We start from the raw sequence: 16,116 nt of genomic DNA, 5'->3' as shown, positions 1-16,116 counted from the left end.
TGATATGGCTGCATTAGGAAGGCGAGAGGAAGTGTTTCAGTCCCATTACAGCTGAGTTGTCCAGAAATGAACTCTCCAGGAAAGCTTTTCAGGTTTAAGAGTATATATCTTTCAGTATATACTCAAGTAATTTTTAATCTGGGTCAGCATCAGCACCTGGTGTCCCAGGGCAGTTGCCGTTGCCCAGCATCCTGGTATGGCCCAGGGCTGCTGCCTGATATAGCCCCTTTTAAGTCTACTGCAATTTAAATTTCCCATAATGCCCCTAGTGGGACATTGTCTCAGGGCATCATGTGAAAATAAAATGGCAGCTAAGCCATCTTGTAATACATAGTGGACTGTTGCTCTCTTTCTCTAGGTAAGCCCTCCAGGGTCCATTGATGGAGAAAGAGACCCACCAGAGAACACTTTGCTCAGGGCTCCCTCAGGCCTGGAAACCTCAAGCTTGGAGAAAGTGGACAGAGATAGGTCTCCTGCCCCCATCTCTCATGATATTAGAATCTGATGGGGTTATCCAATGAAACTGAATTCTGGAAGAATCAGAACAGATAAAAGGAGGCACTTCTTCACGCAGCACATAGTTAAACCTTGGAATTAGCTCCCACAAGAGTTAGTGATGGCCACACATTTGGGTGGCTTTAAAGAGGGCTGGAGAAATTCATGGAAGGTAAGTAGGATAATAGTTACTAGCCAAGATGACACACATTTTAAAAATTGGTTACTTCAAGACCATTTATGGTGAAAAGCAGTCTGTAAATATTGGAAGTAAATTAATAGTTGACCCCCAACCTTATTTACTGTTCCAACCAGGTTTTTTGTTTGGTTGATTGGCTTCTCATTTTTTGCGCATGTCTTGATTTTTTTGACAAACACCCAACAAAGCAACCTAGAGCATGCAGTAAATCGAAATATAAGAAGATCAGATCAGTAGAAGCTTCCATAAGTTCTTAGACCAAGATCAAGAAAGCCTAATGCAGAAAGGTTTGGCAGAAAAGTAAAAGAATGTGTATCCCAGAAATTCACCAAGTACATAAGAATACTCTTCGTGGAGCCATGAGATGTTGGAGGAGGAGAGTACGAATACATTTATTTCTATTCACATAACTTAGAAATAGGGCACATAGAATTACACCAAGCATTCCATCCAGCTTTTTAAAAAATGTTTATTTCACTGTCCAAGAAAATACTTTATATACGTAAGTTAGTCAAAAAGGAGAAGGGGTGGAAAGACTGTGCCATTTGCCCTTCTACCAGACATGGTATCTGAGGTCAAGTACCCCTACCAGGCTCTTGAGCCTTCAAGCCCATCAGCACATGGTAGGGACTGATGTCTGTAGATTGCCAAGAGAAGAACAAGCTTTCTCAGGCCCTGCCAGTGGACTAGATATCAGCTAAGGGGCAGAGAACAGATGGCGAGGGATGGGGGATAGAAACGAAGGACCTCACCGTCCTGTTCTCCCCTGCTGCCCTGCAGGCAGGCTGGCTGCATAATTATTCCTGTGGAGTCAATACCACTTATCATTTCCATTGTTCTTAATGGAGCAGAGCTGCAAAAGCTGTGACCTTCTGCACTGTTCCAGCTGCTGTATATTTGCTGTGTGTGTGTGTGTGTGTGTGTGTGTGTGTGTGTATTCCTCTGTGTATGCACTATAAACTGTCCCTCAAACTGGTTTTAAATTATCTTCCATTTTGCAAAGTAGGATATAATAGAAAGGTCATCGTTCATTGAAAAAGATCTGCTTCCTAGTGGTGCCATTTTAAATCTCTCTACACCATTTTACAATTGATATTATCCCTGATATCAGTGGCTTGAGCTGCAAAACAACAGACTCCTAATATATTAGATACCAAACCTGGCCAATCCAATTCTATGGATCCTTGTGATCCTCTGGCCAAGCCCACATTTCTCTCTGGATTTGAGGACCTTGTCTACTTTCAAGGATGCAACATTTGGTCCCCTCATCAGTATGAGCCAGCAGGAATGGCCATCATCCCTGACCATTGGTTATGCTAGTGGAGGCTTATGGGAGTTGTTGTCCAACAACATCTTGAGGGGACCAGGTTAGTGGCCCCTGGACTACTGAATATCCACGTGTCAATATGTAGCCAATGTTATGGGTCTGAAGCAATCATGTTAGGTGTTGTTTCTTGAAGAATGGCACCACCATAGCTCTGGAAACAATGGTTTCATTTGTATTTGTACCTTCTGTGGAAACAGATGTTCACTAACTTTTCTTCTTCTTCCACTGCTTAAACTATCTCACTTCACGCATCATCTAAGCAATGGTGGCAAATTCACAGAGCTCTGCAGAATCTAGCAGTGACCTAGCCTTGGTACAAATTTGCATCTGCTTCTCCAGCAGGTATCTGGAGTCCACCTATCACCTGCCACATTACATCCTTGTAGAGGCAAAGACTGCTGGAGGGAAACATTCTAACAGGGTTGGAAATCTCTGGTGTGTAAAACCACAAATGTCCTGACACATGAATATGTATATAACTTCATTGGAAAAGACAGGTAACATTTAGAAGCAGCAGCAGCACTTAGCTAAAGACAGGAAAATAAAAGCTATGGAACAACAAGCCAATGTTCCTCCTCCCCATTTGTTTTTGGTAGGTGCATATTATAACCTTCCCCCAAATATAATAATAATAATAATAATAATAATAATAATAATAATAATAATAATAATAATAATTTTATTTATTTATTTATTATTTATACCCTGCCCATCTTATATGTGCAGAATGAGCAAATAACCTGTTCATTAAGAGAGAATTATGCGCGTTTCACAGATGAAAAGAGCCTGCTAGACCAGGCTGATGGCCTATCTAGTCCAGCATTCTGTTCTCACAGTGACCACCGAGATGTCTATGGGAAACCCTCAAGTAAGACTCCAGAACAAGAGCATCTTCCTCTCCTGTGGTGTCAAACAGTCGGTATTCAGAAGCATTACTGCCTCTGACCATGACCTTGGGGAATGTGTATATATTGGCTGAATTCTGTTCAATCTCTGGTTATTATGCATAATCTCCAGCAGGCCCTGCACAACATGCAGATCCTGACGGCATGTTGTACATTCTCAAGCCATTACTTATAACCCAATGGAACCATTCAATTGATGAGCAAGTCAAGAACTTGATATGTTCAGGCTGTCAGAGGTTAGGAAAAAGAATGGAACTTTAGGGAGATTTCAGGAAGTCTATTATTATTATTATTATTATTATTATTATTATTATTATTATTATTATTATTTAATTATTTATACCCCACCCATCTGGCTGGGTTTGCCCAGCCACTCTGGGCAGCTTCCAACAAAATATAAAAAATACCATAAAACATCAAATGTTAAAAACTTCCCTAAACAGGGCTGCCTTCAGATGGCTTCTAAAAGTCAGGTACCGGTAGTTGTTTATTTCCTTGACATCTGATGGGAGGGAGTTCCACAGGGCGGGCGCCACCACCAAGAAGGCCCTCTGCCTGGTTCCCTGTAACTTCACTTCTCACAGTGAGGGAACTGCCAGAAGGCCCTCGGAGCTGGACCTCAGTGTCCGTGCTGAACAAAGGGGTGGAGACGCTCCTTCAGGTCTCCAATGATGCCATTTGAAACTCCTTTGATGCCCTTTAAAAATTTCCACGCCAGGCCTGCTCACTAATGTGAGCAATTAGGACACTGGCTCTGTGAGTTTTATGTCACTTTAATCCCTAGTTTACTCCCCTTGCCCTCCATTGCAAACAGGTCGGAACAAAGCTGTAAAAATATTTGTATTCCAAAGTCTGTGAGGGAAGGCAACATTGTCAGTTTGGCTGAGCAGGAAAAGTTTTGTGGGCAGGGGAAGTTTTGTGGGCAGGAGAAGTTTTGTGGAAGAGATGTGGACGGGGAAGAGGTCCTAGGAGGTAGGGAAGTTAAAGGACAGGGAGTCCAGAGGGTCCTAGATCAGCTCACCTGGAAGTCCTTTTCCTCATTTTGAAAAGTAGCCCTAAAGAAAGGTGCAGTTTATTTGAATGTATGTATATAGATAGCTAGATAGAGAGTTTGGCATTAGCATTATGGAGAAGGGCCACAGCTCAGCACTAGGGATTCTGCTTTGAAAGCAGAAAATCCCAGGTTCAAACCCTGGCATCTCCAGGTAGGGCTGAAAAAGATTCCAGCAGTACTGGAGTACTGCTGTCAGTCAGTGTAGACAATACTGAGCTAGATGGACCAATGGTATGAGTCAATATAAGGCAGCTTCCTATGCTCAATTTTAAAATTTTATTTCTGGACTTCATTCAGGCTGCTGGACATGTGTGTTCTCAGTCCCTTGTGTTTGTTCAGTCTGAGGGCTCATCCACACATCAGCTTGTTGCCCGCTCCTTTCCAAGGGAAAATCTGCTCTTTAGTGATAGATTGGAATAAATGGCAATCCGGGTGAAGCCAGATTGAACACTAAAGAGCAGTTATCCCCAGGAAAAAGCAGTGGGACCAGAGGAAGTGTGGATTAGCCCTCAGTTACCGATGAAGTACAGTGCAAAAGGAATTGCATCCACATTCCTTTTTGCACTCTAATTTATCTGCACACATTAGAAGCAGCAACATGGGACTGAGGAGTGTGAGTGAGAGTGAGAGTGAGTGAGAGAGAGAGAGAGAGAGAGAGAGAGAGAGAGAGAGATAACCAGTGAACAGCAGGACACTTTAAAGCTTCAGGAAACTGTCCATGTGCCAATTCCAGACGTACTTTTGGAAAATATCAGTAATAAACCCAAAGGAAAGAGAAGTACATTTTCAGCTGACTCCTCCACAGCAATAATGGGATGCAATATGCCAGGGAATCTGTTCACCCCAAATGATCTCTACCCACTCATCCAACTCACTTTGTTTCTAGACAGAGAGCAACCCATTTTGCTTTAAAACGTTCTGACTAGTGTGAAGCTTGAGAACTGTTGAGACTGCGCCCTAAAGCCAAAATAATACTCTGGTACAATCTGCCTGCATTGTTTATTTTAAAGTGTGTGGTGGTGGCAGCAGCAGCAGCAGCAGCAGCAGCGGAGGGAGAATCCTTTGGAGAATATTCACAGTTCAGTGGTGCTCAGGACAGTGGTGTTGGTGCATCTGTTTTCCTCCAATGGTTGGCTGCATTCTCCCGCCTGATACTAATACCAGTGACAATTTAGTAACATAACCACTGGCATGAAAAATCTGGCTTCTATAGGAACAGATGGTGGCCACTTTGGCAGGTTAATTTTAGGCTTCAGTAGATGTTCACTTAGTCAGCATGGCTTTAGCATCAGAGAAGGAATATGGAAAAACATGGGTAAGGGAAACGAGAAGAGGATATTGCAACAGATTATAAAATTGTAGAGTGTGAAGGGGCTAAGGCTGCAATCCTGTGCCTGCTGACTAGGGAATAATTCTGATGAAACACAGAGAGAGTTACATCTGAGGAAATATGCTTAGGCTTGCACTGTGCAGCTTTCAAATATTTGAAGGATGTTAAGCTAAGGATTCCCAGTTTTTCATTAACTACATTTAAATGTTAGCATATTGAACCATATGGGCATAGCCAGGATTTGTGTTAGGGGGTGGCTTTATGTTGGGGGTGCAGAATCTCAGTTAAATATTTTTATTGATTTACTTGATTTAGGGGGGGGGCAGCTGCCCCTACCCCACTCCCCTTAGCTGCCCATATATTGAACATACTGGGTTAAGAGGTATAACTACATACTAGGTTTTCTCATTTTTTCACCAGGGAGAAATAAGGAGGTTTCAAAAGGAGGTTCCTGCTTATGAATTAAGCCAGCTTTCTCCAACATGGTACCCTTTGGGTGGAGAACAGTTTTCTTTCAGCATCAGCCAGCATGGCTAATGGTCAAGCATAAAGTGGGGAAGGGTGAATATGTATGTGGGAGAAAGGAAGGAAGGAGTTTTATACTGATTCAGACCACTGTTCACTTAGGTCAGTATTATGCTGTCTCACAACAGCGATTTCAGACAGGGATGGATCCCATGCCTAACTGGTGATTGAACCTGGGACCTGATTTGCTCCCACAGGATATAATGATGGCTACCAACATGGATGACTTTAAGGAGAATTAGATAAATTCGGGGCAGAGAAGGCTGTCAATATGCCTCTGAAGACCAGCTGACAGTTGGAAGAATACTGTTGCACTTAGGTCCTGCTTGCAGGTTTCCTATGGGCATCTGCCTGACCACTATGAGAATAGGATGCTGAACTAGATAGTCCTTTGGCTTGATCCTGAAGAGCTCTCCTTACGTTCTTATGCAAAGCAGGTGCTCTACCATTGAGCTAGGAACCTTCCGTAGAATGACTTGTGATGCAGTTGTGAAGGAAGCTAACTTATGCCACTCAGACTGTGTGGCATTTTATTCTAGAACAAATTGGAGACTCAGTACTTGCTTTTTTGATGTAGTCTACGCACAATCCAGATCTATTGCATTGCTTTGTTTTATTTATTTATTTGCTGAATTGCACCTGAAAAGCAGTTCAAGAAACTGGTTTCATTTAAAATTAAAAAACAAAACTTCTTGCAAATTGATTCTGCATTATACTGCACTGTAATTTGAAAACAGATGTAGGCTGTCCTGTGCGCTCGTGAGTATATCCACACCTGGACAATGACACTGTGGGTGGCTGTACACCAACACTACAAACCCCACTTCCTTCTTCATTCACCTGGGAGGTGTGCAGGGTGCAAAAGGCAAGGATAACTTAATCAAGGGGCGGGTTTTCAAACATGTGACAAGTAGCCACACCCACCCTTGAAGATGGCAGGACCTAGAATCAATCTAGATTGAAAGCAGCCTGTTAAGGAAAAACATGAATTATTTTGGACTGATATTAGTGTATACACAGCTTCAGTGTAGACGCGAGCATCATATGACCAAGTCAGCTTACCTGCTCACCCATCATGTGAGTAGGGCTTCCTTATGATCAAGTGGCAAGAGTGGATGTGGGATAGAAAATGAGACCCTCCAAACAGGTCACTGTCTTAATTTAGGAACAGGTGGGTAGCCGTGTTGGTCTGCCGTAGTCAAAACAAAATAAGAATTTTTTATTTTGTTTTAATTTAGGAAGGAGTTCCAATCCTGGCTTCTAAACTGACTGAAGACTCCAGATAACATGTGGGAGAGGAGAAGACACCAGTGTTGTAATGGGTCTCCCATTCTGATGCTCCCTGGTTAAGAATTTGATGGTATTTTTAAGTATCTGGAGAAAACGCCACACAATTCTATGTTTGTATTTTCTTCCACTCTTTGTACTGTTGTGAAACTTTGGAGGTCTTGGGGGCATTTGAACAAAATGGTCTTACCTGCTTTCCATCCAGGGTGTACAGCTTTTTGACGACTCCTGTTTCCAGCTTTATGGCTTCTGTGATATCGGTGAGAACTTGCTCAAAGGAATGTGCCGTCTTCTTATTCAGCAGCACACGGACAGCCTTCCTGGGTTTCACCCCGCTCCGTATGATGGTCACCAGCTTGGGGCGCACGAAATCCTTGTTCTCCCTGGCCTGACCACTGTTGCTACTGGCCAGGGACTGAGGAGCTTTCATGTTGGCGGAGGTTTTCACGTTGACAGACCAGTTGGGGTTGACATTCTTGGTATACTCCACTTTCTTAAAAAAGTTGTCAGATGAACATACGTAACTTTCCCCTTTTGAGAACGGAAAAGAGGGAAGGGGTTAGAAAACAGGAGTGACAATATAGCAATGGGGTATTTCAAATAAAAGTAGAGCCAGAGGAAGAGAAGTTCCTCCTGCAATCACATTTTTTAAACACAGGTGGATTTCTAAAACAGTGGGAAAAGCTCATTGGGCATTATCAATTTATCAACCTTCCTGATACAGCAACAGTTATTCCAGGAGAGGGCCCAGTATTTATGTAATTTTAAAGGCTGTAGTAGCAGGAGCAGAGGAGGGCAAAATTCACCCTCCCCTTCAGTAGTACCAGAAATACCTCCCTCCTTCCTCTCTCTCACACACTCACAGACACACATTCTATTCCAGAGGTGGGGAATGTTTGGCCCATGGGTGAAATTTGGCTGATCACCCCCCCACCCCACCCCCAACACACAATTGCTGCTGCAATGGCCCGCACCAGAATTCAGATTCCTCTGTTGAGGCCCCAAGGAGCGATTTTTGCACCCCCACCCCCCACCAGCGCCCTTGGCAGGGGCCAGCTTAGCCAACCCCTAGTTACAACAACAATGAAAGTCATTGTCACTGCTCCCCAACAACCCTTTCCGCACATGGGTGCTTCTGTCCCCTCATGATTCCTCAATGAAAACAGCAGGAAAGATCTGCACGCTGGCATACCGCTCCAGATTTGGTCACTTTACTTCTGTGATTTTCCAGGTAAAGAGGGCTGCAAACACATACCACCCACCACCCACCCCTTTGGAATCAAATATGGTAACATGGAAATGAGTTTTGAGTATGCTCTGTGTTCCATTAGTTTTCCGGACGTGGCTCTTAGGTGATGTGAAAGCTCAATAATAATGTGGAGATGAACAGTTAGAGAAGCATCAGGGAAATGGAATAAACTGCCAAGTGAATGCAGCCCAGGTGTGGAGCAGCAGGTAAGAGCAGGGCTCTGATATACCATCCATTCCCTTCCCTCATTCTGCCTTTTTACTTTCTTTCCTTTCTCCTCTCTTCACCACTGTCTCTTTGTCCCCTCCCTAGTCTCCCCATTTGGACTTAGAAGACAGTTTCCAATGGGACATACGTAAAAATATATAAAACTAATAGTTGTGCAGTGGATGCAGTGTGTGTGTGTGTAAGTATATTAAGAAGATTAACCCTTTCCTTCCCAACTGCAACCCCCACGCTCACCGAAAATTGCTTCCGGATTATAATTAGATTTAACAAACAACTTTCATTGACACCAATTTAAACTTAATGCACACTTGACCATTTTAAGCACAATATAACACTGATTAAGCAGCCATTAAACACTGAAACAGCAGGGCGAGAAAGGTTTTAAAAATGCAGCAACCATTAAAAAAATAAGTTAACTACAGCAATTAAAAGCAGTTCCAAAGGGAGCAACCATTCATGCCCAAAAAACCTTTCCCCAAAGAACGAGTTTAGAATACTATTAGAGATAAGGTGATATGAGACATGCAGTCTCATAGACAATGGGACAAACAGTCAAGGCCAGGGGAGGAACATTGTTTGATTGTCTGAGGTGGTTGTGATGTCACCGAACATTCATAAACATTTGAAGTGCTAAGGAAAAGGCTTTTATTGTAAACACACATATTTATAGAATCATAGAATTATAGAGTTGGAAGGACCCCGAGGGTCATATAATCCAACCCCCTGCAATGCAAGAATCTCAATTAGATCATATATGACAGATGGCAGGGGACGCAGTTGGCGCTGTGGTTTGCAGATCAGAAGGTCAGCGGTTTGAATCCCCACGACGGGGTGAGCTCCCATTGCTCGGTCCCAGCTCCTGCCAACCTAGCAGTTTGAAAGCACGTCTAAGTGCAAGTAGATAAACAGGTACCGCTCTGGCGAGAAGGTAAACGGCGTTTCCGTGCACTGCTCTGGTTCACCAGAAGCGGCTTAGTCATGCTGACCACATGACCTGGAAGCTGTACACCGGCTCCCTTGGCCAGTAAAGAGAGATGAGCACCACAACCCCAAAGTCATCCGCAACTGGGCATAACGGCCAGGGGTCCCTTTACCTTTACCTTTATGACAGATGGCCAGCCAGTCTCTGCTTAAAAACCTCCAAGGAAGGAGAGTCCACCACCTCTTGTGGGAGTCTGTTTCAGACTCATTTTCCTAATTGCTGAGTGCATTTAATGTAACTATAAAGAGGAACAGAATTTGAACAAAAAAAGGAGCTGTTATCTGTATTTTAGTAAGAAACTACTTTCAAAACATTCCTCAAAGGATTACAACCAACAGAACAGTTGCCAAGAGGATACTATCCCAGATAAAAAATGAGGCACTTGTTATCATGTACAATAAGAAATTCTTATATACATAAAGGGAGAGAATCTGTCTCTCTGATTTGCTTCTTGCAGGAACAGCTATTCTGATGAAAACTGGAGCCATAGAAAGATGTCTCTGCTGAACTGTTGAATCTACTGAAAGAGATATGACCTTGGGGCAACTGCAATCAAACAACCTGTCAACTAATACTACGGCTGTCAGTGATATAATTACTTCTCTACATTGCAACATATCTAACAAACCAACACCTTGTGCTCACTCATCACATGGGAAAAATTAGACCATGCCCAAATTCAACAGACAAGCTAGAATAAAAATCAGTAATTTAAAATTAATTTCAGCCTGCCAATTTAAAAGCTGTGATCATATTACTGACTACAGCAACAATCCTGTGCACAGTAATTTATTTGGGCCTTACTTCTGAGTAAACAAACACCAGATTAGGATGCCTAGTATGTTTTGCATCACTACTTAATTTTGTTCTCAAAAGAATATATAGAGGCCAAAGCACAGAAACACCCTGGCTGAAGGAGGACCATACACGCCTATGGGCCAAATCTCTTCCTGCCCCTACCATTGGTAACCAGGAGTCAGATCATCTCCAGATCATAGAGCCACAGTCTGAACCAGAAGGATAAAGGCATGCTGCTACAGGATAAGCATCTTCAGTCAGTGTCCCTCCAGCCCAAGAATGTGGCACTAATGTCATCAGACTTGGATTACTCCATTAGAGACAAACCAGCAGGACCAGAGACTCCCTCATTTCTGCCTTAGTAGGAGACTACAGGAGAGGGCTAGGCCCCCTTAATTAAAGGAGAACCTTCCAGTGCAAGTGGGAAAACCATTAGGATGTTTTTTGCTGGAGCAATGTCAGAACTCTGTGCATCTTGCATCTAGAATGAACCTTGCCCTGCCCCGGCCCCAGGCTCTCTCCTTATCACAGAGCAAGTGACCTACATTCAAGTATTATTGTCATAGAGAAGGGTAGCGATCATCAATCCCAGGGGGTGTATGTGGACTTCTATCCATCCCTTAGGGCTCTTCCCCATGCCGCCTCCCCCAATCCACTCTGCTCTGTGCTCTATTTAAGTGAGACCTTTTGCCTGGCTGGAATCTGTCACTGAACTTTTGTAACACCTCCTGCTTGCTGGGGTGAAGAGGTGTGAGTGTGCAAAACCTCTGCCTTTTGCCTGGCTGTACAGAGGTACAGTAAGTGCCTACATTGCTCTGCCTACTTTTCCCTCTGACCCCACCAACCTTAGGCAGGACCTCAGGTTTTCCCCACTCATGTCATACAAAACTGATGGATTAAGGCAAGAATCTATTTCATAGAATATTAAGAGTTGAAGGGAGGCTTCTAGGCCATCCAGATTAACCTCTTGGAGCCACTGCTGGAATTGTAGCTAAAGATGGATTTTTGATGGACGTTTAGCCAATTCATTAACTTTGTATTTCAGGTGTCACAAGACTCTTTGGATGGTTTTTTGTGGACCTCTGGAATCTCATTCACTTTGAAAGGGAACATCTAGGGAATGTAACTGATATCTAAATACAGTATCTGTTGATGGCTGAGATCTGCAGATCCAGGACATCTTTTCAGCTGGAACTTGCTGGAACTCAGTTCTGGCCCCTCTCAGGTGGGCACCATTATCATTCTAAGAGAACAAGGGAGGTGTTCATGATGAGCTCCAGCACCTCTTTTTCTAGAAAAATAGCACCGTGCAGGTCTATTGTGTGTGCTATGATATACATTAAAAGAATATGTATGTTTTCACATCAGTAGCACCTTAGAGACCAACTAAGTTTGTTATTGGTATGAGCTTTTGTGTGCATGCACACTTCTTCAGATAAATGGAAGACAAGTTGTGTAAAATAAACCAACTGCAGCAGAAAGGAAAATATCAGATGAAAACCTGAGTGAATGTCAGAATCAATTAAGGCCCTTTTGTACATCCCTTCTGTGAACCCCAAATGCTGATTCGCATCATGACCTCCAGAAGGAAAAAGAAGTCCATCTTCTATAGAAAAAGATGAGCAGGTGTCAGTCACTGTGTTTTAGTAAGAGATGCATTCACTTCTGCACTAGGTCCAGACAAGTCTTCATCAGCCTGGTTCCCTCTTGATATTTTGGACTACAATTCTCCTTATTGAGGGTCACTAATTAATGCTGACTTCTTTTTTCTTCACTGTTTCCTCAAAGCACCCTCCCCAAGTGCCTGTGTCCTTGCATGTCCTTAGGTGTTTACAGAAAGCTCAGGATGCTGAGTAGGAGAGGCTCATTTCACTCAGCATATGGCAAGGTTTATAGCACAAGGAAGCCTCTAATAAGCTTAGAGCAAATGAATGAATAGCACTTACTTATTCTATTGTTTCTCCAGCACTAATTCTCATACAACAGCATAGGTGAGCTGGTGTGGAGGAAATACATTTATATATTTAGTCATGTGTGTGTGTATGTGTTTTTCTCCATCTTCAATCAAGCAAACCTTCCTTCTCCCTTTCTCCTTGGAGGGGGTAAAATCTGTTCAACATCTCTGCCAAGTTGCTAGGCTTTCCATAATGAACATTTTATTGTTGTTTTAATTGAGTCACTGTTGTTTCTGCTTGGATTTTACAAATGGAATTTTATGGAACTATATTGCATATATTTTAAATCACTTAAATTTTCTTGAACAGGGAGTCGATGGATCAAGGCAATCAATCAATCCGCACATGGTACTAGAATACCCTAATGGTATGCAAATTGTCAGCTCAGGAGAACTGGGAATCAAGTGGATTGGTGAGAATGAGTGACAAAAATACTCTTGAAGGGGAGTGGGAAATATGTCAACTTTCCCCCACCCACCCAATGATATTTACAGCGCAGCCGTAATCCTATCCAGGGACCATATGCAACACCATTCAAGATGCTGAAATTCTTTTACTACTCAGTGCAATACCAGAAGTATAACAGGCAAGTCTGGCTTTGACAACTCTAAGTGTCTGTACCGCAGTTCAAGAAACACACCCTGAATATTAATTGCAATGCCATAAACATTATGCTTCTGAGTACCAGTTGCTGAGAATCACAGCTGAGAAAAGTGCTGCTGTGTTCAGATTCTGTTTGTGGGCTTATCATGTAGGGATCTGGTTGGCCATCGTGAAAACAGGATGATGGACTACAGTGGTACCTTGGGTTACAAACACGTCAGGTTACAAACACTTCAGGTTACATACTCCGCTAACCCAGAAGTAGTACCTCGGGTTAAGAACTTTACGTCAGGATGAGAACAGAAATCGCACATTGGTGCCGCGGTGACAGTGGAAGGCCCCATTAGCTAAAGTGGTACCTCAGGTTAATAACGGTTTCAGGTTAAGAATGGACCTCTGGAACAAATTAAGTTTGTAACCAGAGGTACCACTGAATATGGACCATTGGCTGATCCAGCAGGGCTCCCTATTTTTGTTTTGTTTTGTTTTGTTCCTAGATTGTATGTAGCTAACCACTCAGACAACCAGACTGCCTGTCTGGTTAATAATAATAATAATAATAATTTTATTATTTATACCCTGTCCATCTGGCTAGGTTTCCCCAGACATGTTAAAAACTTCCCGATACAGGGCTGCCTTCAGATAGATGTCTTCTAAAAGTTGTGTAGTTCTTAATCTCCTTGACATTTGATGGGAGGGTGTTCCACAGGGAGGGCACTCCCAAGATATATTACAAAAATTCCCCCACTCTCCACATGCTCAGAAATCTGAGTCTTGGGGGATTGTGACACTTACCTCCAATACAAAGCAAATGTATTTGGTTGTCTTAGATATCAACTGAAAACCAGTTCCCCACTACATGAATGATCCTATCTGATGTCTTTTTGTACATCTATGACGAGGAGAATGTTTCTTAACATTCACTTCTGCCATTATTATTATTATTATTATTAACAAACTACCATCCCACATTACTTTTTTTTTTATAAGAATTTATTGGTTTTACAACAAACAACATACAAATATAACACCCACATTAACCCACCCCCAACTAGAAATAAACAAATACACAAATACCAATAATTCTTCTTCTTATGCTGTAAAAAAAATTTCTTGGTCGAATCTTGGTACAGACTTCCCCTGCCTTTTCGCCTTCGGTTCCAATCCCAAATATTACTTTAATAACATCTTATACCATCTTAATCTTAAAAAATCCCAATATCTAAAAATTAAAATCAAAAGCTTCTTTTTAACAAATCTTGTTTCATAATAAACAATATTTTCCCATTCTTAACTTAACATAGATCAGATCATGTTATAACTTAATATTAATTCCACACAAGATTCTGGTTCTTATCCCCATATTTTCAAAATAAATCATAACAAATATCTTCATTCCCTATAACTGCTGTTAATAACAAAAATTTAGAGTACCTCTTTTCTTTCTCTAAAAACTTAAAGTCTTGACACACCGGTTTCAGGTTACCATAATACATTCTTTTCCTTTATACCTTAATATCATTCACCCTATCCCCCTTCTGTCCATTTTCTTTGGTCGTCTTGCTCCAGAGCTGCTCCTCGAAGTATCCTTTTTCTTTACATAGCCACAGATCCAGACTAAGTCCAAAGTAGTCCTTGCATAGAACATCAGGGTGCACATCTTTTCCCCCAGCCTCTCCGGTTCATCATCACATTCTTCTTTTATTTGTAGATATAAACATAAAGTTCTCACCTTCGCTCCCAAGCTCTCACCTCGGGAGTTAGTTATAACAATTTTCTCCGTCCTGGGTCTGCCACCCCCAAGGGACGATCCATTACTCCGGAGTAGCCATACCTTTTCATCCTGTTGTTCAATCAGCCCCTTCAGTTCTGTGCCAAGGCTCTCCTCCAATGCAGCCATTTCCTGTACAGTCTCCTCTGTGGGATATAACTTTTTTGACATATGACAGTTCAATATCTCCAATTTTCCGTTGAGCAGTTCCAGTCTCAATAAGATAGTCCTTTCTTCATGGGTCATTTCACAGTTCGTAACCAAGTCAAAAACAAAGCCGAGCATGGCAGAAGCGGGCATAGGTGTCAAATTGCAGTTTCGGTTCTCAGACTTCTCCATCTTGCCAGTAACTTTCCATTCAGTCAAAGTCTTTCACGGCCATTTTCCCCGAATCCAGGGCGCAAGAACCAAAATTTTTAAAAAGAGATACTGTCCACCAGTTTAATCCCCAGAGGGGAAAACCATAAGTCTCACTTATCAAATTTTAAATACTTTGTTGCCATCGCTGTAACAGCAGTCTCTTAAGCTGGTTATTTTCTATCTCCCGAAGCGAAGAGAAAGAGGCAGGCTCCCTTTCCAAATGTCCCCCAGGTCGTCAACACGGCACAAAAACAGATCCAATCCAATACTCACGACACCGGGATTCTTAAACTCCAACTTTGACAGGTAGAACGTTAACGCACATCGCGGGGGCAACCGCCGCTTCGCGTCCCAGTTGGGGCTTGTCCCCTGAAGCCCGGCTCCGTTTTCCCTTCACCCCCACTCCCCCTTTACAGGGGGAGCGAGGGAAGGGTTCGGAGCCATAGTGGGCATAGCCGGGGAGCCCAGGGTGCGGGACGCTCTTCCCGCACCCTATCGGAGCCCCGCTTAGCGGTAGCGGGGCTCCAACCCCCGGGACGGGCTGGGTCGCCTCGCAGCCGAGGCAACCCACGACCGCTCCGCCATTGCGTCGCCGCCGGAAGTCCCTACCATCCCACATTACATCCAAACTTGGGAGAAGCTACAATCAACCTGTAGTATCTTCTGAAACCACTGTTTAAACAAATCACTTATTGCTGAGTTTGGAGGTAACGGAAAACTATGGTTTGCTTAAAAGTTGATGGTTTTTAAAAGGGGAGCGGAAGGGAGCATGAAAGCCATTCTATCACAGGTCCATTTGCGATATCATGGTTGCCTATTAGGACTGAATTGGCTGTGTGACTCTGGAATGATTGTCCAGCTTGTATTTCAATTCAAGTTCCTTTTTCTCTCCCACTTGATTTTTATGTTGTAAACTGCCTGTTTGGTTGAAGAATGCTATACAAATGAATGAATGAATGACTAACTAGAGCAGCACTAGCTAGATGGGAAGGAAGGAGAGTAGAGAGTTAGAAGATAATGGCTGGGAGGAATTAGAGCCCATTAAATC

The 16,116-nt window shown here is 42.8% G+C and overlaps 1 protein-coding gene across 4 annotated transcripts in view; it reads right to left on the bottom strand.

Annotated features, from left to right (window-relative positions):
• DCX (doublecortin) overlaps positions 1–16,116 on the bottom strand; it is a 99,548-nt gene that overhangs the window by 69,693 nt on the left and 13,739 nt on the right. For all 4 annotated transcript variants that reach the window (XM_033137443.1, XM_033137444.1, XM_033137445.1 and 1 more), the window contains exon 3: positions 7,313–7,653. In XM_033137443.1, the coding sequence (XP_032993334.1) occupies positions 7,313–7,653 (341 nt within the window). The remainder of the gene's footprint in view (positions 1–7,312; positions 7,654–16,116) is intronic.

The sequence above is a fragment of the Lacerta agilis genome, chromosome Z (assembly GCF_009819535.1).
Source record: "Lacerta agilis isolate rLacAgi1 chromosome Z, rLacAgi1.pri, whole genome shotgun sequence".
Classification (NCBI taxonomy): Eukaryota; Metazoa; Chordata; class Lepidosauria; order Squamata; family Lacertidae; genus Lacerta; species Lacerta agilis.
This window is presented reverse-complemented; position numbering and strand designations above follow the sequence as displayed.